General features: G+C 43.5%; 1 protein-coding gene across 9 annotated transcripts in view; it reads right to left on the reverse strand.

Annotated features, from left to right (window-relative positions):
- Positions 1–4,990: 4,990 nt before the first annotated feature.
- The window catches only part of POLQ (DNA polymerase theta), an 86,833-nt gene continuing 75,808 nt past the window's right edge, over positions 4,991–16,015 (reverse strand). For 2 of the 9 annotated variants that reach the window (XM_053302756.1, XM_053302762.1), the window contains 5 exons: positions 13,957–14,081; positions 11,999–12,152; positions 10,549–10,664; positions 10,218–10,361; positions 4,991–6,184 (listed from right to left, as the gene is read on the reverse strand). In XM_053302756.1, the coding sequence (XP_053158731.1) occupies positions 6,065–6,184; positions 10,218–10,361; positions 10,549–10,664; positions 11,999–12,152; positions 13,957–14,081 (659 nt within the window). In that variant the 3' untranslated portion in view covers positions 4,991–6,064. Of the gene's footprint in view, positions 6,185–6,887; positions 7,206–10,217; positions 10,362–10,548; positions 10,665–11,253; positions 11,355–11,998; positions 12,153–13,956; positions 14,082–16,015 lie in introns of those variants that run through there. The other 7 variants (XR_008317677.1, XR_008317678.1, XR_008317679.1 and 4 more) reach the window with 7 other exon arrangements.

Below are 16,015 nucleotides of genomic sequence, written 5' to 3' on the forward strand. Positions count from 1 at the left end.
TTAATACAATCATCCAAAGGTTCAAAATGCTCAACCAATGCCCTGGCTTCCTGTTTGAGTCAAGCTGCCAAATAGGCCTGATTTAAGCCATCTTCCACCCTTCCAACCTCAGAGAGGTTATAGGGAATGTACAGATGACAACTGCCCCTTTTAAATTAAAAACCCAGTTCCAAATTCCATGGTGGTGGAACATGCTTGTATTTTCATGGCAAGTAGGAAACAAGCGGCACCAACAGATAGAGAATTCAGAGAGTTAAGATAATTTTGGAAGAAAAATATAATCAACATCAACATTGACCACAAAAATTTCAAACTATTTGGCTTTTTGTCTTGCTATCAACATGTTATGGGAATAGACAAACCATTGTTGGTTGTCAATTATGAGGACTGTGAGTGAGTGAGACCTGAGTCTTAGAAAAAAGTAAACAACACTGAACAAGAAAGGGACTTCTCTGAGGAAGGGAAAAGAATGGGTTTTAGGCAGAGGAAGATCTGCACTGTAAAGTTTTCTGTGCCTTGTCTTCTGTGCAGGGAAAGACCTAGGAGTCCTCAGCTGGGAGGCAGGTCTGAAACTACACAAAGTAACCAAGCAAGGCACCCTAACCTTAAAAGAGTAAATTCACATAGAAGGAATCTTAACTGTCAAACATCTCAAAACATCAACACTGCTAGAAGTTATAAGTTATTAGTTATGTTTGAAACCTGAAACCATTACGCTTATAAGAACCTGTTCAACAACACCTGAGCAAGACTGATTCACACGTACAGTTTAACAGTATTTAAAGCTAACATTTTTTTGTAACAGCAGTATGCCCGAATGCAGAAAACTGCTGTTAAGCCTCAAAAGTTAACTCCAATCTTCCCCAACTAACTACAATTTGTACCTGAGAGTTTTCCTATGGTCCGGTGCTGATAACTGCAGTTATGCTGCCGAAGCATTACACCCGAACACCGACTCCCCTCCAACAGTTGTGCCTCTGTCTGCAGTCCTACAGCTGCAATCCTATGCACTCTTACTTAAGAGGAAGCCCATTGAATGAAATCATTTACTTCTGTGCAATCCCATTTGTTTACTGCAAGACAATGGAGCAGTCCAGGGCAGAGAGAGAGAACTGTCACTTACTTAAGAGGAAGCACATTGAACTGAATCATTTACCAGCAAACCTGCAAACTGTTCTCAAAACACAGAAAAGCAGCTACTATTTCATGATGCCCATGCCCCTCACAGCCAAGCCTGTTTGGGATCTTATCTAGATGTTTCAGGCTTGGAGGGGCTCTCCTTGCCTTCAACTCCGGTTAGGCTAACTGGAGTTGTTTTCTGTACATCTGCAGCATGAATTGGAATTAGGATTTTTAAACTCCAGTTAGCGTTAAATCCAGTTAAACTGTAAGTGTGAACTAGCTCTGAGTAAAATAAAGCTTGTTAATTCAATGTTACCATGTTGTTAGAACATTTTCTTTCCTCTTTTGCGTTCACCAGAAGTGTTCAAAGCCTGCCAGGTATGAAAGCTACATTTAAAAGTTCCGTGGCTAAATCAGCAGATACTACAGGCCAGCAGATTAGTGCAATCCACCACTTGGTGAACTGCAAACTTAGGAATTTAGCAGGGGCAATAGTGCCCCATAGACATACTTGATTAAGATAATCAAACCTACTGCAGAAAGCAAGAGACAGGATAGAAGATCTTCCATTCAAAAGAAATGGACTATTCAGTTCTGAGACAGATGAAACTTTAGAGAAATTGAAGAAACCTAAGTTTACAGCAGATGTGTTTGGAATTCTGGGTCATCAAAGTCCTCAGAGATATCACCAGTCTAAATGCAGGCAGTCATATTGCCCTCTGGGAGATAGAAAGGATCCTAGGAGAAATTTTAGACCTCGACAGAAGAAACCTTTTCCCCAGAAACAGAAATAATCTTTAGGCCAGTCTAAATAACCAGACACTACAAAATAACATATTTGATCCCTTATTCCATGCAGTAGTCAAGAGGTCCTATTGCAAACATCAAAGATGATCCAACTTTCCCATTATAACAGCAATTGGAAACACATAACAGACTCATGGGTATCATAATCAGGATTGGGTGTGCAGTAGAGCTTTACACCTGTTCAGTATTTTCAGGGGTGAAGTACACCCACCCCACTCCTACTCTTATCAAAGACATGGAATCATTACTGACAAACTATGTAATAGAACCTGTTCCAAGTTGCTACCTCCAAGGTTTTTATTCAAGGTACTTCCAAATTCCCAAAAGGGATGGAGGTCTATGTCTATCTGCTAATTGGCCCCTGCTAACTTGGCAAAGAGGCACCTTTTAATGTGGTGATTCTCTTTATTGAGCAGGGGGAGAGTAACTGGCCCTATCCAACCCCAGCACAGTACCTCCAGTGACTGTTGCTGGTGTCTGTCTTGTGTTTATTTTAGATTATGAGCCATTTGGGGACAGGGATCCATCTTATTTTTTTATTATTTCTCTGTGTAAACCACCCTGAGCCATTTTTGGAAGGGTGGTATAGAAATCAAATACATACATACATACATACATAATCTTAGAGCTCAAGGATCTGTATTGTTTTATGACAACTAAAGAATTACAAATGATTTCTATACAAAACTTTCTACCATTGTTTATTTATTTATTTAAATCGATTTATATACACACTTCCAAAAATGGCTCGGGGCAGTTTACACAGAGAAATAATAAATAAGATGGATGTTGATTCAGGAAATGTGGTTTGTGACAATAGTTCTCAGGGATGCCTACTTCCATGTGAATACGAGAGTCCCACAGAAAGGACCTTTGGTTTGCTTTAGGATACACGATCTACCAACACAAGGTTCTGCCATTTGGTCTATGATACATTGAGTCTCATGTATGGTATGCCATGAAATGATGGTATAAATCTGTACTTAGATTACCGTATTTTATGGACTATAAGACTCACTTTTTTCCTCGAAAAATATCCGCCCAAATTCAGGTGCGTCTTATATGTTTTAACAGTTTAATATGTTAAAACTCTGAAAAACTGGATTAAAATTAAGGTGCGTCTTATAGACCGTAGCGTCTTATAGTCCGTAAAATACGGTATTGGTGTGTCATGGTGAAGGATGCATACCAACTACTTGATCAAGTCAAGTTTATTCTAGGAAGGTCAATGCTAGATCGAGCTCAGAGAATTCAGTTTATAGTTGTGGTTCTAGATACTACAGAGAAGTGCGGGCTTTTTGCCAGAGCCAAGGGTAAAGGTTTTTGAGTTTTATAGGGAGCCCAGTAAGAAGGGCCATGAGGAGGAGTTTTATACGGAGCCCAATAAGGAGGGCAAGGAACACACAGTGCCTTTTGGATCTCACAGCCTCCTGTATGGTGGTGGTACCATTGGCTCATCTACATACGAGGCCTCTTCAGCCATGGTTCAGTTCCAATTATCACCCAATAAAAAACAGAAAATAAGGGTTATGGCTCATTTTCAGAGACTAGAATCTTTGGAATGGTGGCTTCATCAGCAAAGTTTAATGAAGGGCATCCTGTTCCAGTCCCCCCAGCCCTCAGTCATAGTGACTTTGGATGTTTCATTGAAAGGTTGGAGTGTACACTGCTAAAGTCACAAGGTAAGGGGGTGGGGACCTCCAGCGTAAAGAAATTACATCATCAGTTTATTGGTGTTAATGGCTTTTTTTGGTGTGGCCCTAATATTTTCTTCCAATCATTCAAGGAAAAGCAATTCAGACAGCCATAGACAATACCACAGCACTGATGTATGTAAACAGAACAGAGAGGAACAGTGTCCAAAACACAATATGTACTGGCAATAGAGATGTGGGACTGGTGTGTTCAAAAAAAGCAGTACTACTCTAAGGTGCCACTTTACCCTGCCACTCCTCAGTTTGGTGGCATTTGTCTTCTTGAGGATTGCAGTCCCATCCACATAAATCTTGCAATGTCGATACTGTCTACATTGCCCTTTTTGGCATTTACAGCCACAACTCTGGGGTAGGGATGTGCACAAACCTTGGTCAGTGCACAGGTTTGAATATGAATTGGTTCATGGTTCTGCAAACCATTTGGCCCAAGATCTGCTGAAGAGATGTCTCCAAAGAAAACGTTATGCTGATATGGGCAGGGATGAGAGGTGGAGAATCATGCTATAGATTCCAAATGCTTTGCATATGTATTGCAATGGGGAAGTCTTGTTCTTCTAGATTGTTCTAAATGATCTCTCGAGGTCATATGGGAGCTGATACTTTAGGATCCAAAACTTTGGTTGGTACTGGTCCAGATGAAGCCATCATGGCAACAGCATCAAGACTAATCACAGATGTAGGAAAAAGATTTCAAAGGAGCAGTAGAAGCTTGAGCCATGGAGACTGGATCTGATAAAGAACATTTCCACACAGGAGGACAAAGGCCTGTCAATCCGTTGCAAAAAAACCTGTTCAGTAATTTTTTGACAGTGTGAGCAAGTGTCCATTTTGTACTCCTTACAAAGACAGAATACCAGTTGAGACAGAACAAGCAACTGTCATGCCTATCTGTAACTGGTAATTTGCCATTATACCTCTGACACTTTTAAAAGGAGGCTCCTGCATCAGACATGCGCAGCTGGCAAAGAAAATGCAACAAGAAAACAGATGGAAAAAGACCAAACAAATGAAGAACAAACAGTAGGCCTAGCACATTGTAAAAGAAAGTTTTGCTCTCAAGCACATTTCTCTGAAAAACACCAACAAGTTGATGGGGTTAGCTCCATAACATTCCAAACATTGCATAGAACCCATGTGTGTATCTGCACAGAGACCATGATGAAAAACACTGAATGTATAGAATGCTCCTGTGTGCACATACTCTAAAAGTTGCTTGAGTAGATTTGGGGCAGATAATAATGGTTTCATCAGTGATAATCAAGAAGTGATCACTTGAAATATGTGGCACATTGATATCATTTCATCTTCTGTAAGACACTGTTATTCTTGTTTTTCAAGAATAAAAGTAATATAAAAATCTGTTTTATTATTTACACAATAAATCACCATAAATCAATTTAAATCAATAAATCAAGTTACATGAATAAAAGTAATATAAAAATCTGTTTTATTATTTACACAATGATAAATCAAGCATCTATCCAATGGTACAAAGCAAACAACTTGATTGAAAAGCTAGCATAAAAACCTGAAGAGGCAGCATCACATGACATAGCATAGCTACATAGCATTTGTGAAAAGGAAAATGAGACTGGTAAGAAAAGTGTCCCTTCATTTTCCCAAGGCAAGTAAAATATTTACTAGAAGTAGATCTCATGCTCTTTATGAGACTGCCCAATAGGAAGCCAGTTCAGTATGGTGTAGCAATGAGCCATTTCACTCATTTGCTGTCTGGAATTCATGTAGATGAAGGCAGGATTGCTTGGGCACTGCAACCACAGCTGTTCATTTGGTGTAACATACATGTGCATGTATGCCCAGTTCCTGCAATCCTACGCCCAATTCCTGAGATGCTTTGTTAAAGAGATGGAAAGATCACAGAAACTTGGGGCATCATGCACACAGCTGCCCCATATTATACGTTCTGTTAAGTGCATGGTGAGATTAATGGTACATAAATATAAACTGAGCCAATATGAGGCTTCTGTGGCAACAGAACAGAAAAACAATCACACTTTCCTGAGGATCCAAATTGTGCTGTATCTGAAGAGGCTGGCTCACTTATTTAAAAATACTTAGAGTGGATGTTTTTTGGAAGTTTCATTAAGAAACGGTGAATTACTAAACTTTAAAAATATTTATCTCAGCTCTTAATATTTTAATAGGAATCAGTTTAAATACTTTGCTCTAAACAGTTCATTGTAATTTGAAAGGGGAAAAAACACATTTCTGGTTGTGCAATGTGACCTTAAATGTTTGCTTAGGTGAATTCATTTAAAGTTTTAAGATTCATCTGATAAGTCAACTACAGCATCAACTGAGCATGAAAAATAAATGTGTCCAGGTTGCTGAGTTTGGTGTTAGAAGCCTTGTATTAGGTTGCAGAGTTGGGAGTCCATTATGTAGGACAAGCTTCTATGTTATGTTGACAGCTCCAACTCTTGCAGGTCTCCCCAGCTAGGTCCAACTTTGACTTTTACGGAGAGCTTCACTGAGAGTTTCACAGCATTTTCCATTTCATGCTTAACAATCTGTGCCACCTACAAGGCAATACAGAATCAGTGAAAGGAAACTTGGAGTCATGCAGTCCAGATGATCAGACATATTGAATTTCTTATCACTTACATATTTGGAGAAACCTCTACCTCTGGGAAGTGCCATATCGTCCCACCAGAAAAAGAGGGGCACAAGTTGGACATGCTTGGGGAAAAGATTTATTCTACAGCATGCTTGTCCATTAAGGTGGCCAATTATGCAGCATGTACTGCCAAATATACCCACAGCCTCTGGGAAAATTTGCATGACGGAACAGACACTTCATCCCTCGAAAAATTCAGGGATAAATTCAGGGATAAATTGTCGGACTCTGGAGAGATCGGGAGATCTCACCAGACGACAACTCAGCATAGCAAAGCACCTTGCTGAAAGCGAATCCCGGACTATGACCTCTGCTATCACCCTCCATAAACATGCCCGGTTAAGGTCTACGAATTTGCAAATGGACATGAAGGACAAAATTGAGGGTCTTGCCTTTGATGGCACTGGGCTCCAGCAAGACCGATGCCACCATGGAGCAGCTCAAAAAATCAAAATTTACTGTAAAGACGTTTACTACTCAAACTTTCTACATCTTCATACTCTGCTAAGTACTGCTCAAAATACAACAAGCAGCTCCCTCCATTCCATCACCAGGAGTGCCATGATTACAGGAAACCATACCCGCCTTTCCAGAAGTGTTCTTACCAGGCTAAATTCAAGCCTTCCCAGCTGCAGCCTTCCAAGACTTCAGTCGCCCGGAAGCGGCTTTGAAATGCAGGTCCACCCACTGGCATCTCTCCACATCCCATTCTCCCCATCAGGGTTTTCACATCTCAGCTGACAGATCACACCATCCCTCCATCTCTGCTACAGCCTTCCAACAAGCTGGCATGCCATGCCCAACTGTGGCAACATATAACATCAGACCGCTGGGTCTTGAAGATCATATCTTCAGGATATGCCATCGAATTCAAGGCAATCCCACGGTTCATGGGAATGAGGTTCACCCCTCCATCAACCGCTCTATAGGAAGAGGTGAAGGAACTGTTGGAGAAGGGGACTATAGCCCTGGTGCAGTGGGCAGATAGGCAGGATGGTTTCTATTCCCGCTACTTTCAAATTCCGAAGTGGGATGGGGGCATCCACTCCATCATGGACCTTCGCCACCTGAACAAGTTCATTTGCATCAAGAAATTCCGCATAATGGCATTGCAACAAATACTTCCACTTCTCCAAGAGGAGAAATGGCTGGCAACGCTGGATCTCAAAGATGCCTACTTCCATGTCAACATCAGACCACAACATTGGAAGTACTTGCGTTTCACAGTCGGCCACCAAGTGTTCTAATACAACGTATTACCCTTAGGACTGTCCACCTCTCCTAGGGTCTTTACGAAACGTATGGCGGTAGTGATCACCTACCTCAGGACAAAGGGGGTGTCCATCTACCCCTACTTAGACGATTGGCTCCCGACATCCAAAGACAGAAGTGCATTACTTTTGCAAGTCCGTTATGTACTGGCCCTCCTTCAGGATTTGGGCATCCAGGTCAACTGGAAGAAGTCCCACCTGGAGCCTGTGCCAGTTACCATCTACATAGGGGCAGTGCTAGACACCAAGAACCAAAGGGCATACTTGCCAGAAGAGAGATATATCTGCATCCGAGATCTAGTGACTCTCTTCCAGCAACGCCCTGTACAACCTGCGCAGTCAACTCAACACCTACTGGGCCTCATGGCGTCCTGCAAGACAGTCATCCACTATGCAAGCCTAAAGATGTGGAGATTACAGGTATCGTTTCTCTCTGTCTCCCACCCTGTCAGACACAGTTAAAGGAGGCGAATGGAAATACCCCCCAGGTCCTACGATTGCTGTCCTAGTGGACAGAACGCAGAAACCTCCTCAGTCGGGTGCCATTCGAAGCACCATCACCATAGGTATGGCAGACGACTGATGCCTCCCTGCTAGGCTGGGGCGCTCACCGCAAGGGTCACCGGACTCAAGGAAAATGGACCTCACGCCAGACTCGGCCGCATATCAACTTCTTGGAGTTGCTAGCTGTCTTTCATGCTGTGCAGGCTTTCCTACCAATCATACAGAACACGACAGTACAGGCCTACATCAACTGTCAGGGCGGAACCATATCCCGCAGTTTGTGTGTTTTCAGTGTTCAAATGTGGCACTGCTGCATCCGGCATCGAATTTCCCAGTTGCAGTACACATCAAAGGTCTGGACAATATCCTGGCGGATGACCTCAGTCGAGTCTTCCTCCAGGACTGGCAGCATGAATGGGAACTCAAATCCGAATACATCACCCCCCTCTTCTGCCAGTGGATACGGCCGACGATAGACCTGTTTGTAACCTCAGTGAACACAAAATGTGCCTGCTTTTGCTCCAGGGGAGGACACGATCCTTGGTCCTTAGGGGATGCTTTTCAACTGGACTGGTCGAAGGAAACACTGTATATGTTTCCTCCTCAGCCAATAATCACCTCCTCAGCCAATAATCACCTCCTCAGCCAATAATCACCTCCTCAGCCAATAATCACCTCCTCAGCCAATAATGGTAGTGCGTCTGCTATCTGCTCCGATAACCTGCATCCTCGTAACACTGTGGTGGCCAAGGCAACCTTGGTTTCCACAGGTACACAGACTGCCCACTATCACCAGTTACCTCTGGGACTGGACCTCCTCTCCCAAGACGAAGGCCATGTCCTTCATCCGGACGTTCATACCCTCTGGCTGGCTGTTTGGCGAATAGGCTTCTAAACAAGATCCTACTCAATCAAAGGAAGGCCTCGACCAAACAATTATTTGGGCAAATGGCTCCGGTTCAAAGCTTACACAAGATCCCGGGGTTTTCTATCAAGCCAAGCATCTGTCTGGCAAGTACTACTATATCTCTCCGCTCTAAAGTCACAAGGCCTCACCAACGTTTCGCTGAAGGTCCACTTGGCTGCTCTATCCTCTAGGCATCTCGCTGCTGATGGAAAGACGCTATTTTCTCACCTGCAGACTAAGGCTTTTTTGAAAGACCTTTCTAATGTTTACCCTCCAGTGAAACCCCCAGTGGAGCCATGGAGTCTATTGGTGCTGTCCTCACTCACCCAGGCACCATTTGAACCTATGGCCATGGCGCCATTGAGGTTGGTTTCCCTAAAGACCACTTTCCTGATCGCCATCACCACAGCATAGCACGTCAGCGAACTCACAGCACTTCGGATGGATCCTCCGTACACAAGGTTCTATCAAGATAAGGTCCACATGCACCTGGACCTCTCTTTTCTACCGAAGGTGGTTTCTAGTTTTCACCTGAATCAGGACATCCTTTTCCTACTTTTTTCAGGAACCCTTCCTCTGCCCTAGAGCGGTCTATACACTCCCTCGATGTTCGCAGGGCTCTCTTATTCTACCTGGCACGCACAAAGGACTTTAGGGCCTCTACACGCCTCTTCATAGCCTACAAAGGCCCCACCATAGGCTCCTGTATATCTAGACAGAGGTTGTTGAGGTGGCTAGTCAAACTTATCCTGCTCACCTACAGACTCCAGAATAAGACACCACCAGAAGCCATCAAAGCCCACTCTACTCGGGCATATGCTTCTTCAGCTGCACACCTTTCTGGAGGGTCCTCCTTGGATATCTGCAAGGCAGCTACCTGGTCCTCCAAACTCCCATTTATTATATTATATTTATTATATTTACTCCCATTTATTATATTATATTTATTATTATAGACGTAAACTCTGCTGCTGAGGCTAGTTTTGGGAGAAGTGTGTTAAAACTTTTGTTACAATAATCACTACTGAACCCTCCTCCATCGGGAGCTTGCTAAACACCCATTCTTATGGCTGCCGATGGATCTTGATCCAGATAAACAGGTAACTCACCTGTAACTGATGATCTGATAGAAATCCGTTGGCATCCATAAGACCCTCCTGACCTCCCCTCTGCAGTAGTAGTGTTCTGCTATGTGTGTAGTGGTGTACATGCCATTTTGCCCTTGGTGTACTCTGTCATCGATGTGAACTCACCTGCTTACCTGGATGGTTGTCCTCCATGGCAGTTGTCCAAGAACTGAGGGACGTCATGTCCAGCCCGCCTTTAAATAGCACGCTCTGGTGTGGGGGCGGGGTTCGAACACCTTGACAAGCTGAGGCATAGCTACCGCGTGGTTCCTGCGCAGGCACAGAACCCATTCTTATGGCTGCCCATGGATCTCTACCAGATCATCAGTTACAGGTAAGCAACCTGTTTTTCTAGTCCCTATCAAGTGCATTGGCTTAGCACACGAGGGAGCCTTCATCAAATTGGCCCCAAAAGGCAAATGTATCAGATGTATTCAGAGGATGAAAGGCCTCTTACCTGAATCATGCTGTCTTCTGTCACCTCATATAGAAGTTCATCATGGAGCTGGAGAATGAAGAACCCACCATGGCTGGGATACAAAATCTTCCTCTTTTCTGCCCTCTCTGAATTTCCTAGGCAGAAGAAAAACCCGAAGGATAGGTTTTAAACCCTTGATAAAGAAGTTGGAGTTACAGTGACAGATTCTATCTGTACAAGGGACAGCAGTTAATCTAAGATGAGTTCTACAACCCACTTGCTCTGGAAAAACGGAACCACACAAATTCTAAACTTGTCCAGGATACTATAGGAGGTAGCTGCCCCCAGTTTTGGACCTGAGACAGTTACAAAAGGTACATGGGCCACTAACATGTAATGGGCCAACCAGAATGAACAACAAGAAAAGCAGACTGTTTACCTGTAACTGATGTTCTTTGGGTGGTCACCTAGTGGTTCTGCATTTGCACAGTACCCTTATTTTGGAATTGTCTAGAGATTTAACTCAGAGCATTTTGGCCGGAACCCGACACCCGCAGAGTGCCAGTACAAAGTCTAGTTCCCGCCTATCCTTCCTCAGTTCTAATAGACTCCTGCAGCAAGATCAAGAAAAGTCCTGCAGCAGGGAGGAGGGAAGGCTGTGTGACTTCACAGATGACCAAGTCAGAGAACATCAGCTACAGATGCAGCAAACTAGAAAAACATGGAATTCAGGAAAGGTGTTACCAGGATGGCTGAAAACCATTTTAGGGCTGGAATATCAAAGAAAAAGCAGGAGTTTTGCAGAAAGAAGCAGTCCTGACTTGTAAATGCAGATGGATAATGCCCTAGGAACAGCAAGAGAGTGCAACAACCATTCAGTATCCAAAGCAGGAAAAGGAACAAATACTGGCAAGCATATATGCCTGGAGTAAGGTAGAGCAAAGAAACCACTTTTGGCAGGAACAATGGTGTTAGATTGTGCCACTACTTTATCTACACAAAATATTTAAAAGGAAGGTAAAGCCTCGAACCCAACGAGCTGAAATGATGGCAAAGGGAAAGGCCATCTTGAAGAAATGAACATCCCAGGTAGACAGAGGTTTAAAGGGTTTTGGCACCAATGATGTTAGGACTGAAGTGAGATACTATCAGTGGCAAAGCTAATCAGGTGGAACTGGGGAGGCTGAAAATTAAAATTATTTAAGAAAAACATTTAGCAGCCTCCTCATAGTCTGGCAAGCAGGAAAGGAGAAAGGAGATCAATCCCGCTAGTTGCTTTTTTTGTGTCGTCATTTACCTCTGCCTAGTAGAACCTGCATGAGAGGGGAAATGGAAGTGATGAGAACTGTCTTCACCATCGGGGTTTCGCGCCTAAAGGCTAAACTCAGGTTGCGATGCGTTAAGCTGGTGCTAAACACTCTTTACAACCCGCCCCCACCTTTTCCCCATGCAAATCTGCTGGAATACAGAGCCAGAAGGAAAAACATACCTGACCATTCTTTCTGGAATGAGCTTTCCAAATGTCCATAAGATTTTACTGCTGAAGGTAAAGCTTCTAGCTGTGTCTGAATATTCACTGTGGCTGTTTTGACAATATCTGCTGCAGAGCCTTGGACAACAGTGTTTACAGCTTGCCTCTCTGCCTGCAGGTTATAAAACACACAATTTAAAGCTAAGCAAGGAGCTCCAGTCTAAATATTTAATTGAAAAATTGTGGGGGGTCTTATTCCAGTAATTAGGATCAGTAATTTGTTGAAGGATCAACAAAACGGTTCTCTCTCTTTTTCCCTACAAGTAGGAAGACTTCCTACAAGAGGAAACTCTTTCTCATTCTATGGGACTTGCAACAGACCATTCAGAGCAGTGTTTCTGAAAGTGAAGAACTGGGAGGGGTTGGAGGGTACAAGTTGCACAGGCTTTGGGTGATGGGCACCAGTGGGGTGCCATGGGGATCCATTTTGTCCCCCTGCATGCAGTTTAACATCTACATGAAACCTCTGGAGAGAACATCTGCAAGTATGGGCTCTACCTATCATTTAAGTAAACACATATCAGGGAGGCGGTGGGTGTCCTTCATATCAGGGAGGCTGGTGTTTGGAGGCTTTGCTGGGCTGAATGGAGGCAAACAAGCTGCAGATAAGATGGAAGTGCTCTGGGGTGAGTAAAACTGATTATCTGAGTGGTGAGGTAAATCTGGTCTCAAATGGGGTCACACTTCCCCGTTAGACAAAGTTCACAATTGGGGGTACTTGGGACTTAACACTGTGCTTAGAGGCACAGGTGGTAACTGGGAGGGGGAATCAGAAAGTGGAACAGCTCTCGGTTGTTTGTGACCCCCTCCCATCAATGCATCACACTCTACTCCCCACACTCTGAATGGCAGCTCCTTCTCTCCCTCCACCCATGATCTCCAAACACATGCCCTCTCTCAGCAAACACAACACACACACAAAAACAGTTCTGTAGTTTCAAAAGACACTAAGGAGGAACTGCTATTTCCCTATGCTGTTGCTGCAGTTTGAGACTGAGTAACACCCTCAGGATTCCTGTTTGTTTTCCAATCTCCAGTTTACACTGAGAGAGGTATAAAACCAGAGTGTCTGCGTGCAAGTGTATGGAGAGAAACACATTCAGTGCCAAACACTGGCTTTGAGTTGGGAAGGTAGTTTGAAGGGGCAGTTAATTAGATGTACCTTTGCTGACCTGAGGTCAGTAAAGGTAATTGGATGCCTGTCTTTTAACTGAATTGGGTGCCTTTCTCTTTATTCACTTGCATGCAGACCCTTCTGTGTTCTTTCTCTCTTGAAGTAAGAAATGGAGATCCCTAATCAAACAAAAAAGCTGGGATATGTGCGTTACTCTAGCTCTTATGTTAGCAGCAGCAAGCTGTTCTCAATATGTATACAACCATTCTGTAGTTTCGATGCTTGATGGAGAGCATAGATGCCCAGTATTGTTTGGTTGGCTTTTGCTGCACATGTGCTGTAAGTGCAACAGGAGCCTAGAACCACAGTCATTTGGTGCACATGTGCCTTCATTTGTTTGCAAGATCCTTAATCCTCAAATGCACCACACACCCAACAAAAAGCTCTGCTATGCACAATCATTGTTTTCGCAGCCTCTTGATCCAGTGTTACACCTCCATTCCTTCCCAAGTCCCTCCCCACTTTTAAGGCCATAGTGGCCTAACCTTTCCACTCCACATTGATTGGTCCATGACAGCCTCTACAGCACAAAGGGGATCCAACACTCACAAGAAGTGGGATTAAAAAAAAGTTATAGTTGCTAACAAAACCTAAGACAAAACATCTTAGCAAGACAGAACAGGCATTGTAATCTTATCAGCCAAGTCAGCAACACTGATAGTGTGAAACAGAGCACTGCTTTCTAATTTGGTTTCCCTCTGAGCAGATTTTAATCATTTGAACAAAATGTTTGTCATCATACCTGAGCCTTCTTGTAAGGGTTTGGGTCCTTAATAGCTGGCAGGTACCTACGCCGTCCCATGATTGTCTGCACAAACCCATCCTGGCTGCACTTCTTCACTGTCTCTCTCAGGAATTTTTGAATACCTAGAAAAATATGAAGGAAGGTGGAGCTATCAGTAGAGTGTTCGGCTACCACTTCAAAACGTACTACACATCTGAACATATTTTACGTCTTACTAAACATATTTCCTATATGCATACACTGATCTTTCATAATGTTTTGCTCAATAATCAGACACTCCAGAGATCCTTTTGAGTGGAGAAGGGTTATTCCTCAGATACATCTGAGGAAACTGTATTTCCCAGTTAACCATCTGAAAATAAGGAGAAGACTCGGAACAGCTGAAGGGAGTGGTAGGCAGGGCCTAGGCATGACTGGGAGGCCCCTGGTGCTCCGGGAGAGGCTTGCCCACTCACAGACTGGTGTCCAGCAACAAGGGGGCAATGGGAAGAAGGATGCTTAAACTGAAGCTTCCTGGCACTGCAATTCCTCTTTGCCACCATTCTACTTTTCATCCTAAACAAGGAATTCGCCTGTTTCTTGTTGTAAAACCCTACAAAAATGCAAAATAAACATTTTTTAAAACAAAGAAAATAATGATAATGGGGACGCCTCTTCAAAAATAGTTATTGTTCAGTTCTGAAAAGCGTTAACATGTCATCTGGCATTCTCTTCCTTAAAGCTGTTCCTACGCAGCTAAAATCAAGGCTTGAAGCTCCTATTTGCCCACCCCCCCCTGCCTCCCCACAGGCAGCAGCCATGTTAGCGGTGCTGTGACATCACACTTGCCTGTCTTCCTTTGAGGCCTGGGGAGTGAGCATGGAGAGTGACATTTCCGGTTATAATTTGACCAAAAACCAACTGTGATCTCAAAAAGCCCAGAAGGCACAGTATAATTGGTGTATAGTACCATTGTGCAAGAGTACAGCAAAAAGCACACTGTAGAAAATAGTTGTGTGTGCCCCTATGAAAAGTAAGTGACAGAAGGCATGGGTAGATGCTATGAGAAGAGAAAAGGTGTTCAGTGAGAAATCTGTGGTGTTTGTGTGTCAAGACCATGTCACTGTTAGTATAAATAGCTTATATAATGTTTATTATACCCAACACTATATGTTTATTATCCCTATGCATATTTTTATTTGATCATTTTATTTGCATCATTTTACCTCAGAACTGCTAGGCCTCAGCCCTTTTAGAACCCTCTCGTCTTGTACCTCACAGGACCAGAGAACCCAGATTGCTTAACAGTTGTATGACAAGTAGGCATTCCACAGGTGCGACTTTACCGAGCACATGAGGGTGAAAGCACCACCTGTTGATATTCTGCCTGCACTTCAGCTGCACAAAGTACAGCAGCCATAGCAAAGGAGCCAAGGCCTATATGATAGGGGAACAGGCTCAATCTGCCTCAGAGACGTGAGTTAAACTGTTCAAGTGTAACGCTTGCCCTTTATTATCAAGACATTTCTCCTTCCGAGAGGGGCAGATAGAGTCCAGATTACAGCAGCCCTGACAGAAACCCTTCTCAGCTGTTTCCAGGGCTAAAGACAAAAGGAGCAGCAGACACTGACCAGGCAATGTTGGCTGCCCCTCCTTTTCCCCCCACTCCCCCCACCTTTTTAAAAGGGGGAACATCAAATAAAAATATCTACCTATACTGGCATATCGTATGAGAGGGGATTTTTGAGTTATAGAACCAGCTCTAATATTAACCTTGTGGTTTTTACTCCCTCATCTCCACTCCAACGCAATCTTCATTGCCAGCCCAGAAACATGCTACCACAAGGAATCTACAAATGGCAGGTTCCCAGGATTTCCTTTCACAAATCCTTTCACAGTTATTTTAAGGATTCGGTGCAAAACAAATCACAGTTGACATCATCACTTCAACCAATGGGAGAGCATTCTTGCCCTGCCAGGAAATGTGAATTTTAATCAGGTTTTTAAAACAAACTATTTTATGTATTGGGGGCGGGGGTGGGTGGGTGGGGGGGCTACAAAACTACTTAATGGAGTA

Source organism: Hemicordylus capensis, chromosome 2 (genome assembly GCF_027244095.1).
Source record: "Hemicordylus capensis ecotype Gifberg chromosome 2, rHemCap1.1.pri, whole genome shotgun sequence".
Taxonomy (NCBI): Eukaryota; Metazoa; Chordata; class Lepidosauria; order Squamata; family Cordylidae; genus Hemicordylus; species Hemicordylus capensis.